This window comes from Anomaloglossus baeobatrachus, chromosome 5, assembly GCF_048569485.1.
Source record: "Anomaloglossus baeobatrachus isolate aAnoBae1 chromosome 5, aAnoBae1.hap1, whole genome shotgun sequence".
NCBI classification, from domain to species: Eukaryota; Metazoa; Chordata; class Amphibia; order Anura; family Aromobatidae; genus Anomaloglossus; species Anomaloglossus baeobatrachus.
In genome coordinates, this window is record NC_134357.1 from 71,266,718 (window position 1) to 71,287,929 (window position 21,212).

At 44.9% G+C, this 21,212-nt stretch overlaps 1 protein-coding gene across 1 annotated transcript in view; it reads left to right on the plus strand.

The window, feature by feature from the left end:
* The window catches only part of FBXW4 (F-box and WD repeat domain containing 4), a 251,123-nt gene extending 235,583 nt beyond the window's left edge, over positions 1-15,540 (plus strand). The window contains exons 7-9 of the mRNA XM_075352304.1: positions 6,994-7,134; positions 13,527-13,668; positions 15,201-15,540. Coding sequence (XP_075208419.1) covers positions 6,994-7,134; positions 13,527-13,668; positions 15,201-15,338 — 421 coding nt within the window. The 3' untranslated portion in view covers positions 15,339-15,540. The remainder of the gene's footprint in view (positions 1-6,993; positions 7,135-13,526; positions 13,669-15,200) is intronic.
* Positions 15,541-21,212: the final 5,672 nt, after the last annotated feature.

Genomic DNA, 21,212 nt, shown 5'->3' on the forward strand with positions numbered 1-21,212 from the left:
ACACATGTTTGCTACCGTTGCTGGTTTTCTAGTCTTTCCTTGTCTAAAGGCCACTTTACACGCAGAGATAAATCTTTGGCAGATCTGTGGTTGCAGTGAAATCATGGACATATTGTTCCATTTGTACACAGCCACAAACCTGGCACTGATTGTCCACAATTTCACTGCAACCACAGATCTGCCGCAGATTTATCTCTGTGTGTAAAGTGGCCTTAAGGCTATGTGCACACGGTGCGTAATTGCCTCGTTTTTGCTTGCAGATTTTCAGAAATCTGCAAGGAAATCCTGATACCAGCAAAGTCTATAAGAATTCTAAAGTGCTGTGCACACTTTCAGGATTTTTTTCCTTGCAGATTTTGTTACAGCAGGTCAATTCTTTCTGCTTTTTTTCTTGCGTTTTTCACCATAGAAGGCGATGGAAAAAAACGCATCCAAAAAAATGGGTCAACGAATGCGGCAAATCACGGTGATAACATTCCTTTTTCCACAATGTTTTTCCTGCCAAAACATGCAGATTTGGGTAGAGATTGTCAGCAACCAAATCGGCAATGTGTGAACATAGCCTAAAGGCCCCGTGATATCGCTAGCGAGCGTACCTGCCCACGTCGTTTGTGCGTCACGGGCAAATCGCTGCCCGTGGCGCACAATATCGTTTGCAGCCGTCACACGGACTTAAGTACCTAGCGAAGTCGCTGTGGCCGGTGAACTGCCTCCTTTCTAAGGGGACGGTTTGTGCGGCGTCACTAAGCGGCCGCCCAATTGAAGCGGAGGGGCGGAGATGAGCGGCCGTAACATCCTGCCCACCTGCTTCCTACCTCATTGCCGGCGGCCGCAGGTAAGCTGTAGTTCGTCGTTCCCGGGGTATCACACGTAGTGATGTGTGCTGCCTCGGGAACAATGAACAACCTGCGTCCTCAACAATCAACGATTTTTTGAAAATGAACGACGTGTCAACGATGGACGATTTGGTGAGTATTTTCCATCGTTAACAGTCGCTCGTTGGTGACACACGCAATGACGTCGCTAACGATGCCGGATGTGCGTCACGGAATCCGTGACCCCGGCGATATATCGTTAGATTAGTCATTGCGTGTGACGGGGCCTTTAGTCTGGCCATACACATTATATAAAACAAACTCAGATCATCAGTTTTTGTGTCAATACTTTGACCAAGCCATTCTGATACTCAGCCAGCGTCCATTGGGATAGATGTTGGATTGCAGCTTTACATTTTGCAGTTGTTCTCAACGCCTAAGATACAAGTGTATCTCAATAAAGTTGAAAATCATCAAAAAATGTATTTCAGTAATTGAATTCAAAAAGGGAAATGCATATATTATATAGAGTCATTACACACAGAGGGATCTATTTCAAGTGTTTATTTCTGTTAATGTTGATGATTATGGCTTACAGCCAATGAAAACCCAAAAGTCATTATCTTAGAAAATTAGAATATTATATAAGACCAACTGAAAAAAATGATTTGAAACTCAAAAATATGATATGTATATATAATGTATTTTTTATTTATTTATTTAGTTTTTTTCTTGCACAAGACTCAACCATACATGTCAATGGGTGCAAAAAATACAATTGATCCCACACGGATAACATATGCATGCCTTCCATTTTAATAGATAAATTGCATAGAAAATAGTAGTAGGTCTTGTGTATATGAAATTGGAAATCATACGGATGTCAAAAACAAACATAAAGATGACACAAGGCCCACCATATGGAGGAAAAACGGACGATTTTTCATCCCCTTGTTTGAACTTGCCCGTAATCCAATGTATTGTACATCCACCAACATCTGTTATACCATTCATGCTCTCAGCACTCACTATTTAGAAGGGGTTCCCTGACCATATGATATTGATGATCTCTACTTAGCATAGGTCATTAATATCAGATCGATGGGGGTCAGACACCCATTCACTTTGTAATGGCCATTGACAAGATCTGCAGTTCAGCTCCTATTCAATTGAATTCACTTTTTATTTCTTAAACTTTATTAAAAACCAGTACCACTTACTGAAAATCCAGCTTCTTTACTTAAACAACATAAACTGATTGGGATTATATCGGGAATGAAAAGATTTATATACTCCTGACTAGAGATGGGCGAACCCATGGTTCGGTGTTTGTACCAAAGACAGACTTTACAAAAAAAAAAAGAGTTTGAAGTTCGGGTGCTTTACAAATGCTGAACACTTGGGCGAACATCACTGTGCTCAGGTACGCTCGGTGCTTAGCCCAATGCAGCCACTTGCAGTGTATGATCGGCTCACACTGGGGGTAACAACAGCATGATTAGATGTGTGCACCAACCAAACAAAAATGGAAAAATCCCACCCACCGTCCCCTGGAAGTAATCTGTTTATGGCTGGCTGCATGTGGGTGGAGACCCGAACTTCCCAAACAATGACTTACATTGGGGTTCAGGTCAAGTCTGGGTCTCAAACCAAACTCTTCCAAAAGTCGAACCCGCTGAACCAAACTTTCATGGGTTTGCTCATCTCTACACCTGACACGTTCCAGCCCAATGTGGTCTGTACACATAGCCTTTATATGTATCAGGCCAGGGTCACACTGGCGTATAGCATCCGATGCAAGAGAATCCAATACGAGAGCTAATGACCCACAGCTCAAACTCTACGGGGAGCATGACCGAGTGTAATCCTACGGTGCTCTGATTTCTCTCATATGCGAAAATCAGAGCACAGGTGAGGAGAACATGGAAAACTTGTCTTTTCTATTGTCTGTCTCCGTGTATATCGGACAGCACTCGCATGCCATCGGAGTGCAGTCCGATGTTTTAAATTGATTTGAATGGGTGTTCGCCATCTGATATATGTTGCCAATCGTAGACTCTGCATGAAGGGGGAAAAAGACCTCTAGTTGGCACTGGGACATAGTATAACATTGGGCCGACTGCTATCTGATCATCTGAGTTATAGACTGGCTATGCACTAGTGTGAGCACAGGCTTATACAGGTATATAGTATGGTGGAGTAACAACTACACAATTTGTTAAAAATCCCCAGAATGATGCAGGTCAAAGTATTTTCTTCTAATATCAAAAAATGTTATAAACTAATGTTCCATATAGCTCCTATATATATAGCAATGGATTCTAAAACCACAAATACTTTTGGAAGCAAAGCATTTTGCTAATATTTAAGCATCCAATGCCCTGAGAAAGTGTAAAGTCCAATAACTAGAACCCCTGCGTCCAGGTTTGGGGGGATTAGTTCATGCACTTGATGTTAAAGCTTGCCCATGATGATCTCATGGGAGGCTGTTGCTAGGGCTGTCAAGCCGGTGTAAATGGTTGATAGGGACGAGGCATCAAGGGTCGATGTTTTTGCCCACAGTCACGGTCACGGAGGGAATTACACATCGACAATGAAATTGTTATTCTACATAATCTGCTCTTTGGAGAGCCACTGGGGGAAACGGGCCGGCCCCAGCATGCAGCCAGCGCTGTGATCACAGAAGCGTGCTGGCTACAAAGATCGTACAGGACTTCGCCTTCTGATCTGGGAGCTCCGGCGCACCAGACGCTAATCTGCTTTATCAGCTATTTCGCTGACACAAAGGTGTTTACTTATTTTAACATCTCCTAGGACTCTATTTCTCCTTTTGTGTGGTCTTTATCCCCCAACAAGGTTTTAGCCCAGATTACAGATGGTGCCTCAGATCTGTGACACTGGATCAAGGAGCAGAGTGACAAAATAATGGAGTCCAACGCAATGAATCTCATGTCAGATTCCATTCTCTTGACTTAATGTATATCATTTGTAACTTACTTAAAGAGCAGGTGCTTTCGTTCCATTGTGCGCGGTACAAGAGGAGCAGTTAAATTATTGAGCAAAGTAGAAGATTATGATATTCCGTTATTTGGCTTAATTTTCCCCTAAGCAGGTCATTTAGACGCCGTTCCCAGGGATTACCCGGCCATGATTAGTTTTCTGTAGTAACTATGCAGGCTAATAATGGGCAGATGAGATTACCCATCTGATACATTCCAGCATATTGTAATGAATGGTAGCTCACTCCCTAAATAATGCCCTTCACAAGTGTGGATTGTAAAGAGCCAGTCAACTACACTTTATTGAAGTGCCTGCTTATTTTCAAGCCTTGAAGCGCTTAAATAGTTTTATTATAGTGGAAGGTGAAACTTTAATGACTTTTTTTTATTTATATAGTATGTTGAATGTGTGTAAATGAAGACAAATATAGACCCCTGTATGTGATTTACTAAAGTCCTTTTGTATATTTGGCTACTAAATTGGACCGGTAAGGATTTATAGCATCAACAGTGGCATCTCCAATGGACAAGTGTTTTTCCATAGTGACACAGATTATACACCTCTCAAGGGCCAAATAAAACTTAAAAATAATGTATGGCATATCAACCATAGCTCATAAAAGTATAACCGTAGAGAGTTCCCAATCTGGGTCGTCCACCCCATGGGATAAACACAAAAACGGTCAAACTTTATCATTAATCCCATAAACTAGAACAGCAAAAATGTTCGTCCACCTCATCCCTGGAGTGGCAAACAAGACACAGAAGTGAATAACCCTTTAAAGAACCAATCTGGATAAGTCAGAGTCTTATAGCATGTATTATTTATTTACTTTACTCACTTATATAGAGCCAACATATTCCGCAGCACCATTGGTGTTCACAAATTTACGTTCTCATCAGTTTGTCTTTGGAGAGTGGGGGGAAACCCATGCAATCATGGGGAAAACATACAAACTCCTACAGATGTGTTCCTTGGTTGGATTTGAACTCAAGACCCCCCAGCGCTGCAAAGTAACTTATAACCAGCGAGTCACCACTGAGCCACCATGTTGCCTACACAGGGATTTAAAAAACACCAACAATGTCCAACTCCTCAAGCCAACTTTGGTGTACCACACACAGTAGCAGTTTTGAATTTCCTTTTAAGTTTCCTAAATTGAATAAATAAAGCATAATACTATTACGGATAGAGTGCCCCACTCCTCCTATTATGGTGCTAGCCACAGATGATGGTATTACAAACCACATATGGCCTCTTGATGTCACGTTGTGCTTTTCTGTCTTAGTTATTCACCTGTTTCTCCTAATGAGGCCTCACCAGCCACAACGTGCCGACACCTACACCTCACTACTTGTTGACGTACATGCCATAATGTGATGTTTTTCTCCCTGTATCTGTCATTTGTCTTCATATGCCTGTATATCATTTACATAATAAGAGATAAAGTCAATTATGTTGATAAACCAGAAATTGGTGCAACCAAAGAAAGGCTTGTCTAACAAAACTGATGATCCTTTCTGTTAAATGTTGCTTACCTAACAATCGGCCCTTCCCTTATGGTTTGAGGAGCACTTCACTTTAAGATCTACATGAAAGATTAGTGAAAGCACTAGTGGGTGCTTTCATACATCAGATGTGTCAGTGATCCTGTCTAGCTGTGGCCTCCAACCCATGGTTATTGGCCTTTGCAAAACCTCTATTTCCATCATGGGAGTTATGTGAGCCACAAGTTGGAGACCAAAGCTATAAACTGGAGAAAGTGTTTCCACAGTAGCACAGTCCTCCATGTCCCTGCCCAACAATGACCTGTTAGATTCGTAGAAGGAAAGGGAAGCTAAACGCGATGTATTCACCTTCATGTTTGAGACGAGATGCTCACTGGCATCTTGGATATTGAGTAAACCAACAGATCACCCATTCCACCAAAAACCACTAAGAAAGAAGGCACCATAGACTGGCAGAAAAATAACTTATTTGCTCCTCTTTTATCCTAGACCTCAAGGGATTACAATATGATTATCATCACTTCCCAGGACCAACAGTGGTGATGGTAATACGGTATATGAGAAAGTGGGTGATAACTTATGTCTGTTATATCTTTGTTGTGAGTAAGACTTACTTGGTGGTTTTATTACTGTATGAGTAGGATGAACGTCTAACACAACCACTTGGATGATCAGAGATGTATTTAATACTCTCACAGGGTTGGCTGAAAACACTGTAATGATTATACAGAATGATATATAGTAAGAAAAGTTATTGCTACAGGATAAGGACTGAGATACAGAAGGCCATGTGTACTTAAAAATCTGATTTGTTCTTCAGCATATTGAGCCTGTTTGAACGTAATCTGAACAATGGTCCGATTCTACTTGGGGAGTCCGAGCGTCAGCAGGTTCTAGATGTATTGGAGCAAATACACATTTTAATGTGCAATGTTGCTGCCTAAAAACATAAAGTTGGAAAGCTGCCTCAGACACCTGCTTCAGGGACCGGCGTAGAGGATTGAGACAGCATTTCACTATGAGAAGCATATGTTCCAAAGATGAGACATATAGGCATCTGGTTTAATAAATATTACTAACCTTTAGAGTATCTGAGAAAGGAAAATGTATTCTCTGGTGATATTGATTTATGATCCATGGTGAGATTAGATTAGCTGGTGATGAACATTTTCCTGCTTTATTTGGATGTTCAAAGTCAAGCCAATATTTCTATTCCAACATTGATCACAAGCCATAATGTACATGAGGCATAATGTAAAGAAATCTTACTTATATAGGGACCCTAAAATCATGCCATATACATATGTAATAATGTAAAGCCAAGGTCATATATAAACTATAGAGGTGGTAAAGCGCATCAAGCCAGGTGGGCACCATCCTCTTCTGTGGATATAATGAGCTCACCTTAGGACTTTTGTACCCACAGGCGCTGCAGAGTTATCATCAGTCCAAGGCTCTGGACCACTGTTCTCCATCACAAATGTTAGAAAACATCATGTTCTCCAAATCTGTGATCTTAACACATTACTATAAGATAACAAACTTGAACTTCTCCTGATCAAGATGGTTGGCTTGCCTTGCTGGACTTTCTGCACAGAGTTCATTTGCTATGGCCATATCTACTATATACAGGTAGATAGCACTAATGTCTGTACCATGTCTCATTGTAGTGGTCAACTCGTGAACTGCCTCGGGACTGAATTCAGAAGAGGTGCTGGAGTTTTGGATGTCTGCTATGAAACCCCCTCCATTTTGTTGTCATGTGGCTATGATACCTACATTCGATGTTGGGACTTGAGAACAAGCTTAAGGTATTGTCTAAAGTTAGTGAATTTGAGTGATACATGGATATGTATGGATGAAAATCATGTCATTTCTTTATCTTGTTAATAGATCTTTGGTTGAAGGGGTTGTCTGCTCATAGCATGGATTATCAAAATGAGATTGATGGGGGTCTGAAACCTGGCACTCACACCGATTTAGCTTTTATTTGCTCTGTTGGCCAGCAGATGTAAACACTTTGGGCCTAATTCATCAAAGCTTTTATGCCAGTATTCTGGTGTTTGAAAATTTGCAATATTTTGGCACAACTCCCAGCTGCGCTAAAATTATACGTATTTTTGCATTTTCACGCCTTTTTCGCCCTGGCACCAACAAAGTGGGCGAGTCAGAGCATGACGACATTACGGACTGGTGTAGGATTTGTGGTGAGGCACACACAGAGGTACACGACAGTCATCCGTTGCTCCTGATTCATGAAAAGACGCACATCTCTTCGTGAATCAAGAGTGTCTACTCCAGCCCATCTCTTCATCAAGACCACCCTGGACAACGGGAGTCTTGATACATCGGGCCCTTTGAATGGAGCTGCACTAGGCCTCTCCATTCAAAGAGTACTGGCCGACAGGTATTACATGACAGAACTGTTCTGCAGAACCCGGTAGCTGCTGCTACACATTGAATAGAGCTGCACAGAGCAACTTCTTTCAGAGGACCCGATACATCAAGACTGGCGTTGTTCATGGCAGTCCAGATGAGGAGATGGGCTGGAGTTAAGGCTGCTTTACATGTGTCGATTTCTCGTGCGATCGCATTTGCGATTGCACCCGCCCCCATCGTTTGTGCGGCACGGGCAATTTCTTGCCCGTGTCGCACAATGCTGTAACCCCCCATCACACGTACTTACCATCCAAACGACCTCGCTGTGGGCAGCGAACATCCACTTCATGAAGGGGGAGGTACGTTCGGCCTCACAGCGACGTCACACGGCAGCCGGCCAATCAATAGAAGCGGAGGGGCGGAGATGAGCGGGACGTAACATCCCGCCCACCTCTTTCCTTCTGCATTGCCGGCGGGACGCAGGTAAGCTGCAGTTCATCGTTCCCGGGGTGTCACACGGAGAGATGTGTGCTGCCTCGGGAACAATGAACAACCGAACATTCGTTTTTTTTTTAAAATGAGCGACGTGTCAACGATGAACGAGAAGGTGAGTATTTCTGCTCGTTCACCGTCGCACGTAGCTGTCACACGGTACGATATCACGAACGATGCCGGATGTGCATCACTTACGACGTGACCCCGCCGACATCTCGTTAGATATATCGTAGCGTGTAAAGCCCGCTTTAGTTTCTTCTGATTCATGAAGAGGCGTACATCAAAATGAAAGTCTTTGAAGCTGATGGAACACTATTGAAGTCATCTAATAAGGAGAATTTCAGAGGCCAGCACATTTTCTTCCAGTAAAATGATAAAACTTGTGAGGAGCCTCTAAGGTATGAAAATTTGGTCAACAACGGAACGACGTTACCTCCTGCTCTATTCTAAAGTACATTCAGCCCTCCTAGGCCCACATACGTGGTGAATTCAGGTCAGGAATCCCAATTAAAATTGCATGTAGAGCAGTCATCAGTTTTCTGGGATTTGTGAGTACAATATCTGACAATCCAAGATGTCTCTTCTCCGCAGCCGAGCACAAGCTTTATGTGTATATTATCACACCATCCGAGGTCTGAGAAACAGATGAGGGAGTGAAAGGCATTAGAGGAATGAGGAATCACACTCCCACTGCAATTAGAAAATAATTTTAAAATAACTTTTAATTACGGGCGCTGGCGAGGCTCCAGAGTGGATCTGCTTTGTTGGAGCCTAACTGTGCTTGACACGTCCAGTTCAGAAGCTGGTACATACTGAGAACATTTGTTCTTTCTTAGGCTACTTTGATTATATCGTACAGGATCCAGTAGCTTTATTATTCATGTCATCACAGACTAATCTTCAACGTAAAGTGTAATCAATATAGTTTTTTTAAGAGGAAAAATATTTAAAAATGTGCATTTAGTCACAGAGCTGGGATCTGTAGCCTCATCTTCTTTTTTGGAACCCCGACATAGGTAGAATTGTGTTATCCATCGCGACACGTGCGTCCAGGATCATGCCGAGTTATGGGATCACCAAAAAGTGACCATAATAGTCTTTAATTGTCATATATATCAATATAAAAAATAATATTCCAGGGGAATAAAAGGGAAACAAATAAAGGGAAATAATGGTGCGGTGGCGGGTGTATTAATCAAAACTGAAGTGTTTTGTTGTTTTTTTTTTGTTTTTGTTTTTTTTACCGCAGTTTTAATCCAGATTCTGAAAATGTACCATTGTGGACGAAAGCACATTTCTGCTATTATTTAAGCCATTTTCGTAGTGTAAATTAAATTGAAACCTGAAAAAAGAGAGCTGTTACTTGCAATGAAAATTAAAACGGCTTTCTTTATTGATAAATCCCTTAAAAACTTACATGTAAAGTTCCATTATAGACCTCCAACACATTTCGGGCATTATCCACACCCTACGATTAAGGGCATAGATAACGCCGGAAACGCATCAGAGGGTAACGATGGAATCTTACATGTAACATTTTAATGGATTTCTCAGTAAAGAAAACCTAGTTTTAATCGTCTTTGGTAGTGCCAACTCTCCTCCTTCATGTTCCCTTGTACTACTGGCCAGCATTGGAGCGGCATCCACAAATACACGGCAGTGGAGAGACTCTTACCACTTCTATTCCCTCCGATGTGATTAGCATGTGACTGCTGCAGCCTGTCAGTGGTCACAGCAGACATATGTCATACCACTGGGATCATACGTTAGTGGTGTTGCTTGTGACCTCTGCAGCCAATCAATGGCCAGAGCAGAAATATGTCATACTACTTGGATCTTGGCTCAGTGGTAATACATGTGAGTGCTGCAGCCAGTCAGTGGCCACAACAGACATATGTCATACCACTGAGATCATGGCTTAGTGGTGATGCATGTGACCAGTGCAGCCCATCAATGGCCAGAGCAGACATACGTGATACTACTGGGATCATGGCTCAGTGGTGATGCCAGTAATGTATGCAACAGAACTGCTACAGCCGCTGATCAGCTGCTGCAGTCACATGCTGGCCGCTAGGATGGGGGGGTTGGAGGGATGCATTCCCATAATGCACTGCTATGTCTGCTATCAGGATTCAAAAATAGAATTTTGATTTTACTTTTTCTGTCTAAACCGAGAATAGAACATCAAATAGTTAAAAATCAGCTTAATATACATAAAGCAAAGCGTTGCCAAAAATGATCACATTTTATGGCGATTTAATCAGTCTAATAGTATGGGCTATAGTGGTGTTTTACATTAAGTGCCATCCTGAAAGCAGAGGTTATTAGCAGTATCTCTATGGCAGTAATGCCTATATATAAGCCAGGTCTCAGTGAGCAGCGCAGGCTGCCAGCAGTGTGCAGCATCCAGCAGCTCGGATCTATCGATTGGCTACATTACCACTTAGCACAGAGCCAGTGTGACTGCACATAAGGTCAAGGGGAACACTTTGTTTACTGTCAGCGTCCTACATTAATGGGAGAAGGACAGGTCGGGTCTCCATAGAATTGATTATCTTTCAGTCGTGGGTCTTTTCTGCCAGATACTAATTGGTCTTCCTGCTTTTCACTTATTGGGATAGACAAGATGTCAGACTAGTGAAAATGATGCCATCCTATTATAATTTATTAATGCAGATCCCTGCAGAACGCTGACGATTCATACGTACTGTCAGATCCTTATTTGCCACCTCATCTAATGCTGAAACCACAGCTTGCAGGTGAGGAATTCAGCGGAGCGTTTCTGGGACCCCCGAAACACAGGAGTTAGATTTATATTGTATAATGTTTCGATTAAGTGAGTTGGATCATGAAATAGTAGTCATCAGGTCACTTCTGCTGGGCACCACGCCTCAGGACATGACTTGTTGGTAGACTCACGATAAGAGACTCTCATCAGTTGGAGAGGATTTTCTGACACTGCATAAGTTGCTGTTGTAGAAAATCAGCATATATTGTGCGTTATAGATATTGCTGTATACCTTTGTATAGATTACCACCTTAAAGGAGGCCAAAAAGACAATCTTTAGTCAGTAAAGTCATATAGATACTTTTGGCATCTATACAAAGAGCTTGTCCCTACATATATGCCAGGAGTGGGGCTTAAAGAGTACCGATCACCAGCCTGTCGCTGTACTTTTTAGGCTGCTTTCACACCTCCGGTTTTAGCAGAGCCGGCCAATCCGGATCTAAAACCTATGCAATGGATGCGGCGACAATACCGCATCCTTTGCATAAGTTTTTTACATGCGGCCCGTCCGGTTTTTGCCGCTTGCGGCAGGCTACTGAGCATGCGCAGTGGAAAAAAATGCATGCGGCGGCCAGATACGGTTTTTGCTGCAGGACGCGGCATGCGGCGTCCATAGGCATGCTTTGCAAATCGCGCCGCATCCGGACAAAAAAACGTGCCAGGCACGCCGCATCGGCTAAATCTGCCGCATGCGGCAAAAAACGGACGGAACGCAAGCCCATGCGGCACAATACGGCACTAATGTAAGTCTATGCAAAAAAAACGCAACCGGCGGCAAAAGAAAATGGTTGCGTTTTTTCTGCAAAGCGCCGGATTGTGCCGCACAGGAGAAAAACGGATGTGTGAAAGCAGCCTTATTTAATAACAGTGGCCAGCCCCTGATTGTCAATTTTTTAAAATATCATCTATCACCCAACGCTCTCAGAAGGATCCCTAATGTCCCCTAAAAAAGCCTAACTTTCCAGCAAAAGTCAGGCACAAGCTCCCTGGTTGTGGGATCCTGGTGTGTAGAGCTGGATCTCACAACCCTCTGCCGTCCTCATCACTGCTGTCAGTAACAATGCTGCCAATACATTACTGAGCTGTTACTGGACAGTAACCTGATTAGGAGTGATTAACATTTGGTCACATCTTCGTAAAGTTTGTGGCAGCCTTCGGTTACTGAAAAGAGTGAACCCTCTTGAGATCTCCCTCTTTCACTGTGAGACCAGCCGCAGAGGACTGCAGGAGCCTGATCTGCATGCCAAAATCCTACAACCCAGAAGTTCGAGCCCTTTGTTTGCTAGAAAGTCAGATCCTTTCGGAGGGCATTAGGGACCCTTCTGAACATTTTTGTTAAATTCTGGGGATGCTCGCTATTTTATGAAACAGAGAGCAAAGGTTCTTTTTGGCGTGATGTGGACAAGCCACATACACATTAGATGAAGCCACCTTTGATTGGGGCATAATTAGAGCTCATTATGGCTGATCGCCATGGTAGATAAGAGAGTGGTTGTCCATCCCCCTCATAAAGAACATATGCACACCTTGCCGTGCTTGCATGTGTATGGTCGGGAGTTGGGAGGAATAACTGCCCACCAAATGACCATTGGACTGTTGTCTATATGGAAATCGCAAGACGAGCCAGGCACCATAGCAAAGGGAAAAAGCAGTTGCATGCCACTGGAGAAGCATGGATGAGAATTGCACCAATATCCCCTGTGTTTCCAGCAGTGGTGCTAACCAGATACATTATTTATCTGCAATGATAAAGAAAGAAACTCTGTGCAGTTACAGAGGCTGTGGAGCTGCAATGCTTTCTTAGAGACCCTGCAGTAGAAGAACAGATGAAGCAGAGCCAACACTATGCTTAACTTCTGCCATGAGATGCTACTTAAAATGCTATTGATCCATACACAAAGGGGTACTTTGGGATTTCCTGCTTTTCAAATACGCTTGACCTAAGAGTGTAGGAAATATAATCATCAATAACAGTAAGGTCCCTTTCTGTGGAACGTGTTTCCCCTAAGGTGCACTCCGCAGGGAGGTTCCAGAGCTTGCTGTGAGGGTAAATAGTTTTGGGACATTTTCTTGTGCATACTATGTATGTAAGGAAAATCTGCAGTCTTTTAATATTCTTCATATAAAAATATTACTTTTTCGAGATGTTCCAATGGTGACGAGAGCAGCCATAAAAGAAGACACTTCCTGGTTTCTGCAGCTCACTTGTCAGCTTTGTTGTACAGACTGGGACAGAATGAGCAGTGTCATCTCATGATTTGAGGCTCATTGAGGTTGTAACAGCTCAGTTGTACTGCTGGAGGCTCAGATCAGGCCAATTCGTTTCACTACACACACAGATGAAGCTCTGTAGACATCTCCTCGGTAACTGCCTAGTCTCCGAGGGACCAGACTGTGCCATCACTGCCTGAAGACTGTAATAAGCTAATTAGTTATACCTCCAATTCAGTGCAGTATACACACCCAGCTTTACTATCTATACAAACAATATGGCCGCCTCCAGGGAACATTAAAAAAAAAAAAATTCTCTTGGCTTTTCAGGAGTTGTGTCCGTGAATGGGAGGAACCCCATGACAGCGCGCTGTACTGCATACAGAGTGACGGGAACAACATGATAGCCAGCGGATCGTCATACTATGGAGTTGTCCGACTGTGGGATAAAAGAATGAATCAATGTTTACAGGTAAACACAGAAGACTCTTTCTTAACACACACAATTAAAAAATCACACTTAAGGAAAAACATCGGATGGGGGCGAATGATAAAAAAGACAAAAACATCCAATTTTCTTTTTTTGCTGTTTTTTTTTTATTTTTCTTATTTATTTTTTTTACAGCATTCATTGTTTAATAAAAATGTTGACGTTATTCCGCGGGTCAAAACAAATGTGGGTGGTATGAGATATATATATAATTTATTTTTTAATGTTTTCCTACTTTTTTGTAAACTTTATAACTGCGGAGTTTTAATAATTTGTTAGTACCATAGAACTTGTTTTTGAGGCGAGGTGACCAAAAAACTGCAATTCTGACTATTTTTTTGTTTGCTTCTTAGACTTTTTAAACATCCAAATATTTAATTTTCAAACTTTTATGTTTTTTCTCTTTATTTTTTTGTGAGGGGTGGGAGAAGTGTTATATTATTTCCAAAATATTTTTTTAAACTACTTTTTTACATCTGTTTTTGCCATCTTCAGGACCATGAATTTGCAATTACTTATAAACTGGTATATTGCACTGCACTACTTCTGTATTGTAGTGTATTGTCAATTGTGTAGAAAGATGAGCATCGTGGGACCTCTGTTAGTTTGCTAGCCGGGGGAAGATCTTCCGCTGGTGGTCATGGTGGTTATAAGTGGATTTCAACCAGTACTTGCCGCTGTGTGTGTAGCAGGCTCAGCTCCTTAGCCCACTCCATACTTACACATCTAATATGCATCTGGAAAGGGTTGAACACAAGTGTAAGAGAACTGTAAAATATGGTATAATTAAGATGATCCGGTGTTGGTAACCACATTGTGAGATTAAAGGGAACCTGTCAGGTGCAAAATGCACCCAGAACCATGAGCAGTTCTGGGTGTATATTTCTAATCCCTGCCTAACTGTCCCTGTAACTAGTAGCATAGATAAAGAGATATATAGAAAAGTATTTCTAAAGATCCTTTATAATATGCTAATAAGGCCAGGGACTGGTGGCAAGGGCATTAGTTCCCTTGGCTAATTAGCCCCTCTAGCATGGCAGCACGCCCCTGATGCACAACATCAGAGGCATGGTCGCTCTCACCTCTGCTACCACCGCTGGTTTTTGGCTCAGTGCGCACAGTCAGAACATCCCCGGACTGAGCCAAAATCCAGCGTCTGGCGCGGTAGTGACAGAGAGCAGTGAGATCAACCATGCCTCTGACGCGGCACATTCATTAGCCTGTTAGCACACCCACAGTGAGGTGCTTACATGGTAAGGGGGCCGACTAGCCAAGGGAACTAACACCCTTGCAACTACTCCTTGACCTCATTAGCATATCATACAGGATCTTTGGGTATACTTTTTCTATAGATCTCCTTATCTATGCCACCAAACGTTTTAAACATAGAAGTTGTAAAATTAGGATTTTCCAAGGATAGAAACATTTTTAAGGGTTTCCCCCCATGTTAATGGTGGTGAGTGTCTGAGATTTACTGTTTTTATCTAGTGTAATGTTTTCTTTTTGTCTTCTAGTCCTTCTCCTTGTCATCTCCCACCAGCAGCCCGGTGTACTGCCTTCGCTTCAATACATGTCACCTGTACGCCGCCCTGGCTACATCTCTGCACCGTCTGGACTTCACAGTCACCAGCCACCGCTTTACAGTCATGTGAACCCGTTTTTTTTTTTCTAAAGACACTGTCCTGAAAGGATGAAAGGCCAGCAAGAAATGTCAATGTAGTCCTCCTGCGAAGAGCGTTACAGTATATTTGTGTATCCCCACTGTCTTCATTATACTGCTCCCTGTTCTTTTAAGACATTGACCAGTTCTGTGTAAATAAAGCCAAGTCACGGTGCAGTGATAACTTTCTAATATACTGTTTCAATTCTTGATTTTTTTCAAAATCACTTCTTGCCATTAGAGAATATAAAATTTCCATTTCAGGGTCTGAATCCGCACCCTATCCTAGGGCTGAAAACAAAATCAAGAAGACATTAAATTAGCTGGACATATCCAAAATGAAATTCTTGCTTATGATTGTATCTACTGGCAGCAAGTGTCTTGTTGAACCTTGTTTTGCAACAATTAGGGCTCATGCACACTACAATGGCTTTCTCAGCCAAGAAAATCGGTCAGATGTTTTTATGATCAAAGTTTCATTAGGGTCACCAGAGTTTGGCCAAACATTCTTCATTTTTTAGCTGATGAGAAAACAAAGTATCCATCCTTTCCTATCTATCAGTCCGTGAAAATCCCATAGACTTTCATTGCTGAGCTTGATCTGACACATTAAAGGGAACCTGTCACCACTTTTTTGGCCTATAAGCTGCGGCCACCACCACCGGGCTCTTATATACAGCATTCTAACATGCTGTATATAAGAGCCCAGGCCACTGTGACAACATAAACACTTTATAATACTTACCTAATGATCGCTCTGCGGTGGAATAGGGCCTAATAGGCGTCTCCGTTGTCTGGTGCCGGAGCCGCCCCTTTCAGCCATCTTCGTCCTCTTTCTGAAGCCTGTGTGCATGACGCCTCTATGTCATACACACTTGCCGGTCCTGCGCAGGCGCACTACAATACTTTGATCTGCCCTGCTCAGGGCAGATCAAAGTGCACCTGCTCAGGACCGGAATGCCGGCGAGTGTGGATGACGTCGGACCAGTCATGCACCGCGGCTAGAGAAGAAGGAGAACAAAGATGGCCGAAATAGGCGGCTCCGGCAACGGACAACGGAGACGCCCACAAGGCCCTATTCCACTGCAGAGCGACTGTTAGGTAAGTATTATAAACTGTTTTTTATGTTGTCATAGCGGCCTGGGCTCTTATATACAGCATGTTAGAATGCTGTATATGAGAGCCCGGTGGTGGTGGCCGCAGCTTATAGCCAAAAAAGTGGTGACAGGTTCCCTTTAACATCGGACATGTCTCCAAGACTTTGCACTGATCACTCTATCTGTAAAAAAATCACATACCTGTGAAAACCCGCATATATTATCAGGGGTACTAATAGTATTATTATTATTTATTATTATAGTGCCATTTATTCCATGGCGCTTTACATGTGAAAAGGGGTATATATAGCATGGACAAGTACAATAAAGAGAATTTTGTTACTTACCGTAAATTCTTTTTCTTATAGTTCCGACATGGGAGACCCAGACCATAGGGTGTATAGCTTCTGCCTCCGGAGGACACACAAAGTACTACACTCAAACGTGTAGTAGCTCCTCCCTCCTAGCATATACACCCCCTGGTAGCCAGTCCTAGCCAGTTTAGTGCAAAAGCTGAAGGAGGACATCCACCCACAAGTAGAGACAGAGCCAAACCCGGAACAACCGGAACCTCTGTCTACAACAACAGCCGGTGAAAACACGCGGAACAAGAAACCTGCCAACAGGCAACAGGGAGGGTGCTGGGTCTCCCATGTCGGAACTATAAGAAAAAGAATTTACGGTAAGTAACAAAATTCTCTTTTTCTTCATCGTTCCTTATGGGAGACCAAGACCATGGGACGTTCTAAAGCAGTCCATGGGTGGGAATAAACAGAAAAACTGAGAAGTAGGCGAAACCTAACTTCACAAATGGGCGACAGCCGCCTGAAGGGTGCGTCTGCCCAAGCTCGCATCTGCCAAAGCAAGAGCATGCACTTGGTAGTGCTTCGAAAAGGTATGCAGACTAGTCCAAGTGGCAGTCTGACAGACTTGCTGAGCCGTAGCCTGGGCCTGAAAGCCTAAGAGGGACCGACAGCTCTGGTCAAGTGTGCCTTGATCCCCGGCGGGAGAGGCACTTGAGTACACTGGTAGGTATTGGAAATGGCCGACCTAAACCAACGAGCCAGGGTCGGCTTAAATGCCGAGAGGCCCTTACGCTGACCAGCGGTCAGCACAAAGGAGAGGTGCACCGCCTAAGAACAGCGGTGCGAGACACATAGATCCGGAGCGTCCGCACCAGATCCAGAGTATGCAACTCCCTTTCAAAGCGATGAACAGGAGCCGGACAAAAGGAAGGCAGGGAAAATGCCCCGGTTAAGGTGGAAGCAGCAACCACCTTAGGGAGAAAGTCTGGAGTCGGACGGAGAACCACCTTGTCTTGATGAAGGGAGGACTCCGAAGAGAGTGCAGCCAAAACAGAGACTCTCTTGAGAGAAGTTATGGCCACTAGAAAGACCACTTTCTGTGAAAGACTAAACAAAGAAACCTCCCTAAGATGCTCAAAGGGGGGTTTCCGGAAGCCGTGAGGTCCGAATTAAGGTCCCAGGGCTCCAAAGGCCGCCGGTAAGGCGGAATGATGTGAGATGCGCCTTGCATGAAGGAGCGCACCTGGACCAGCCGGGCGATACGCCGCTGGCACAACACTGACAGAGCCGAGACCTGTCCCTTAAGTGGAATTGAGGGATAGTCCTAGCTGCAGACCGGACTGTAGAAGGGACAGGAGGGTCGGCAAGGCCAAAAGGCCAAAGGATACTTCCGCGCTCGAGTCATAGTGGAGATGACTTCAGGAGGGATACCAGAAGTCGTCAAGATCCATGACTCAAATGCCACGCCGTCAATCTGAGAGCCGCAGGTTCTGGCGGAAAGACGGACCTCGTGAGAGAAGGTCTGGACAGTCCGGGAGATGCTATGGCATCTCTACAGACAGACGGAGCAGGTCAGGGTACCAAGCTTGCCTGGGTCAGTCTGAAGTAATGAGAATGACCCGACGGCCCTCCTTTCTGATCTTGCGCAGGACTCTGGGCAAGAACTAGAGAGTGAAACACGTAAGACAGACGAAGCTGGGACCAAACTTGAACCAGTGCGTCTGCCGCAAAAACCTGAGGATCGTGGAGCCACGGTTTGACGGCTGAGACAATGTGGGCTGCGGATATGGTGGACTAGGAGTCCTTCGTCCACTGAAGAATGCGATGAACCTCCAACATTGCCAGGCGGCTGAGTGTCCCGCCCTGGAGGTTGATGTAGGCAAACGCTGTAGCGTTGTCTGACTGGACTCGAATGTGCCTGGCCGCCAACAGATGGCGAAAGGCTTAGAGAGCTAGAAACACAGCTCTGATTTCCAGCACGTTGATCCAGAGGGCTAATTCGGACAGAGTCCAAGTGCCCTGCGCTCCATGGTGGAGATATACTGCTCCCCAGCCGGATAGACTAGCATCTTGGTGAGGATCACCCGGGACGGAGCCAGGAAGGAGCGTCCCTGAGACAGAGGGGCCGAAGCCACCACTGAAACGAGCCCCTGGTCTGTGGCGAAGCCACTACCCCGTGGAAGGAGGAAGTCCGCTTGTTTCAACAGCGGAAAATATCTAGCCGCAGAGGACGCAGATGGAACTGGGCAAGGGAATCGCTTCCATTGACACCACCATCTGATCCAGCACCTGTATTAGGTGCCTGATGGAACGACGTCGACCGCCAGCAGAGGGACTGCTGTTTGACGAAGGGCAGCTTCACAATTGCCGACAGAGTCTCGAATTGCGTCCCTGGGAATATGAACTTCTGGGACGAAGTCAGAGTGGGCTTGGACAGAATGACAAACCACCCGAATTGGTTAGAGTGGCGAGAGTGATCGAGGCACTCCGCTAACAGTTTGCACTGGATGAAGCCCAGACTAGAAGGCTGTCCAGGACAAAAGGATCACTGCCAACCCCTAGAGGTGCAGGACCGCAATCACAGCTGCCCCGACCTTGAGAATACTCGAGGGGCCGTGGCTAACCTCAAGGGAAGAGCCACGAATTGGACCACTCTGATTGCAAAACGTAGCCAGCGCTGGTGTGAAACTGCGATTGGCACATGCAGATAGGCATCTCTGATGTCGATGGATGCTAGGGAATCTCCTTGGGTCATTGATTGATCGCAGAGACTCCATGCGAAAATGCCGCACCTGAACATGCTTGAGAAGCTTGAGATCCCGGTCGGAAGGCATCGCCCTCTTCGTACTAGGAATAGATTAAGCAGAAATCTCAGAACCGTTCCCAGTCGGGAACTGGTACAATTACTCCAGTGGCCTGTGAGAAGGCGGCGGCCTTGGAGCAGGGGGGAGTTGCAGAAAAAATCTGTTTGGCGGGCTGGATAGAATTCTATCCTGTAGCCGTGGGAGATGGTATCTCGCACCCACTGATCGGAGACGTGGTAAAACCATACGTCGCCAAAGTGGGAGAGCCTGCCACCGTCCAAGGACGTTGCTGGCGTGGCCAGATAGCCAGGAGGAGGCTGACTTAGTGGCAGCATCTCCTGCGGTCTTCTCGTGCGCCATTTGGGTTTACGATCCTTGGCTGAGCCAGTGGACGAGGCCGAGGGCTTAGAGAACGATCAGATGGAGGAACGAAAAGAACGAAACCTCGACTGATTTCTGCCCTGGACAGGTTTCCTGGTTTAGGTTTGTTGCATGGAAGAACTCTTCCCGCCAAGAGCTTCCTTAATGATTTCATCCGGTTGTTCCCGAATAGTCTGGTCCCAGCAAAAGGGAGCCCAGCAAGGAACTTCTTTAGAAGCATCCGCCCTCCACTTCCGAAGCCACAGGAGCTTGCGGATAGCGAGGAAATTAGCCGAGGCCACCGCAGTGCGGTGAGAGTCTCCAGCATGGCAGACATGGCATAGGATGAAAAGACTGAAGTCTGAAAGTTAAGGCAACCATTTCGGGCATAGATTCCCTGTGAGGGAATGCATCTCCTCTAGAGAAGCAGAGATGGCTTTGAAAGCTGCACTGCTGCAAAAGCTGGGGAGAACGAGGCCCCTGCCGCCTCCATACAGATTTGGCCAGAAGGACAACCTGGCGGACAGCAAAGCCGTAAGTGAGGAGCCATTAGCCACTGATACAACGGTCCGGGCTGTTAAACACCGGAGGGACCACCTTTGGTGAATGAGCCCACTCCTTGACCACCTCTGGTGGAAAGGGAAAACTGCCATCAGAACCACGCTTTGGGAAGCGTCTGCCAGAGCAGACCCTGGGCTTGGTCACAGTGGCCTGAAAACTGGAGTGGTTAAGGAACACACTCCTTGTTCTCTTAGGCAAGGTAAACTGGCGGATTGAGGTCCAGTACAGAATTAATGTACAGTGGGATCCTTAGAGAGGTGCCGTCAGCCACTGATACAACTATCCGGGCTGAAATACTAGACACCGGAGGGACCACCCTTGGTGAATGAGCCCACTCCTTGAACACCTGTGGTGGAAGGGGGAAACAGTCACCAGAACCACGCTGTGGGAGCGTCTGTCAGGACAGGCTCTGGGCTTGGTTCAGTGGGCTGAAAACTGGAGTGGTTAAGGAACACACTCCTTGTTCTCCTTAAGGTATACTGATGCCTTCCTGCCAGAGGGGGATACTCCCCTGATACAGGCGGATTAAGGTCCAGTACAAATATAATGGACGCAATCAAATCATTAGCATCTGCATCACCCTTGGACAGATCAATGGTACATTAAGTAGCGTCCGAGCCCCCAGTAAAGACAACCTCCTCGTCCAGTGAGTCAGCTCGTGAATCAGAGCTGCGGGACGGGGAAGGACAGGGGACCCTGCGTCTCCATTTTAGGAGGACGGGGACTGAGACCAAATGAA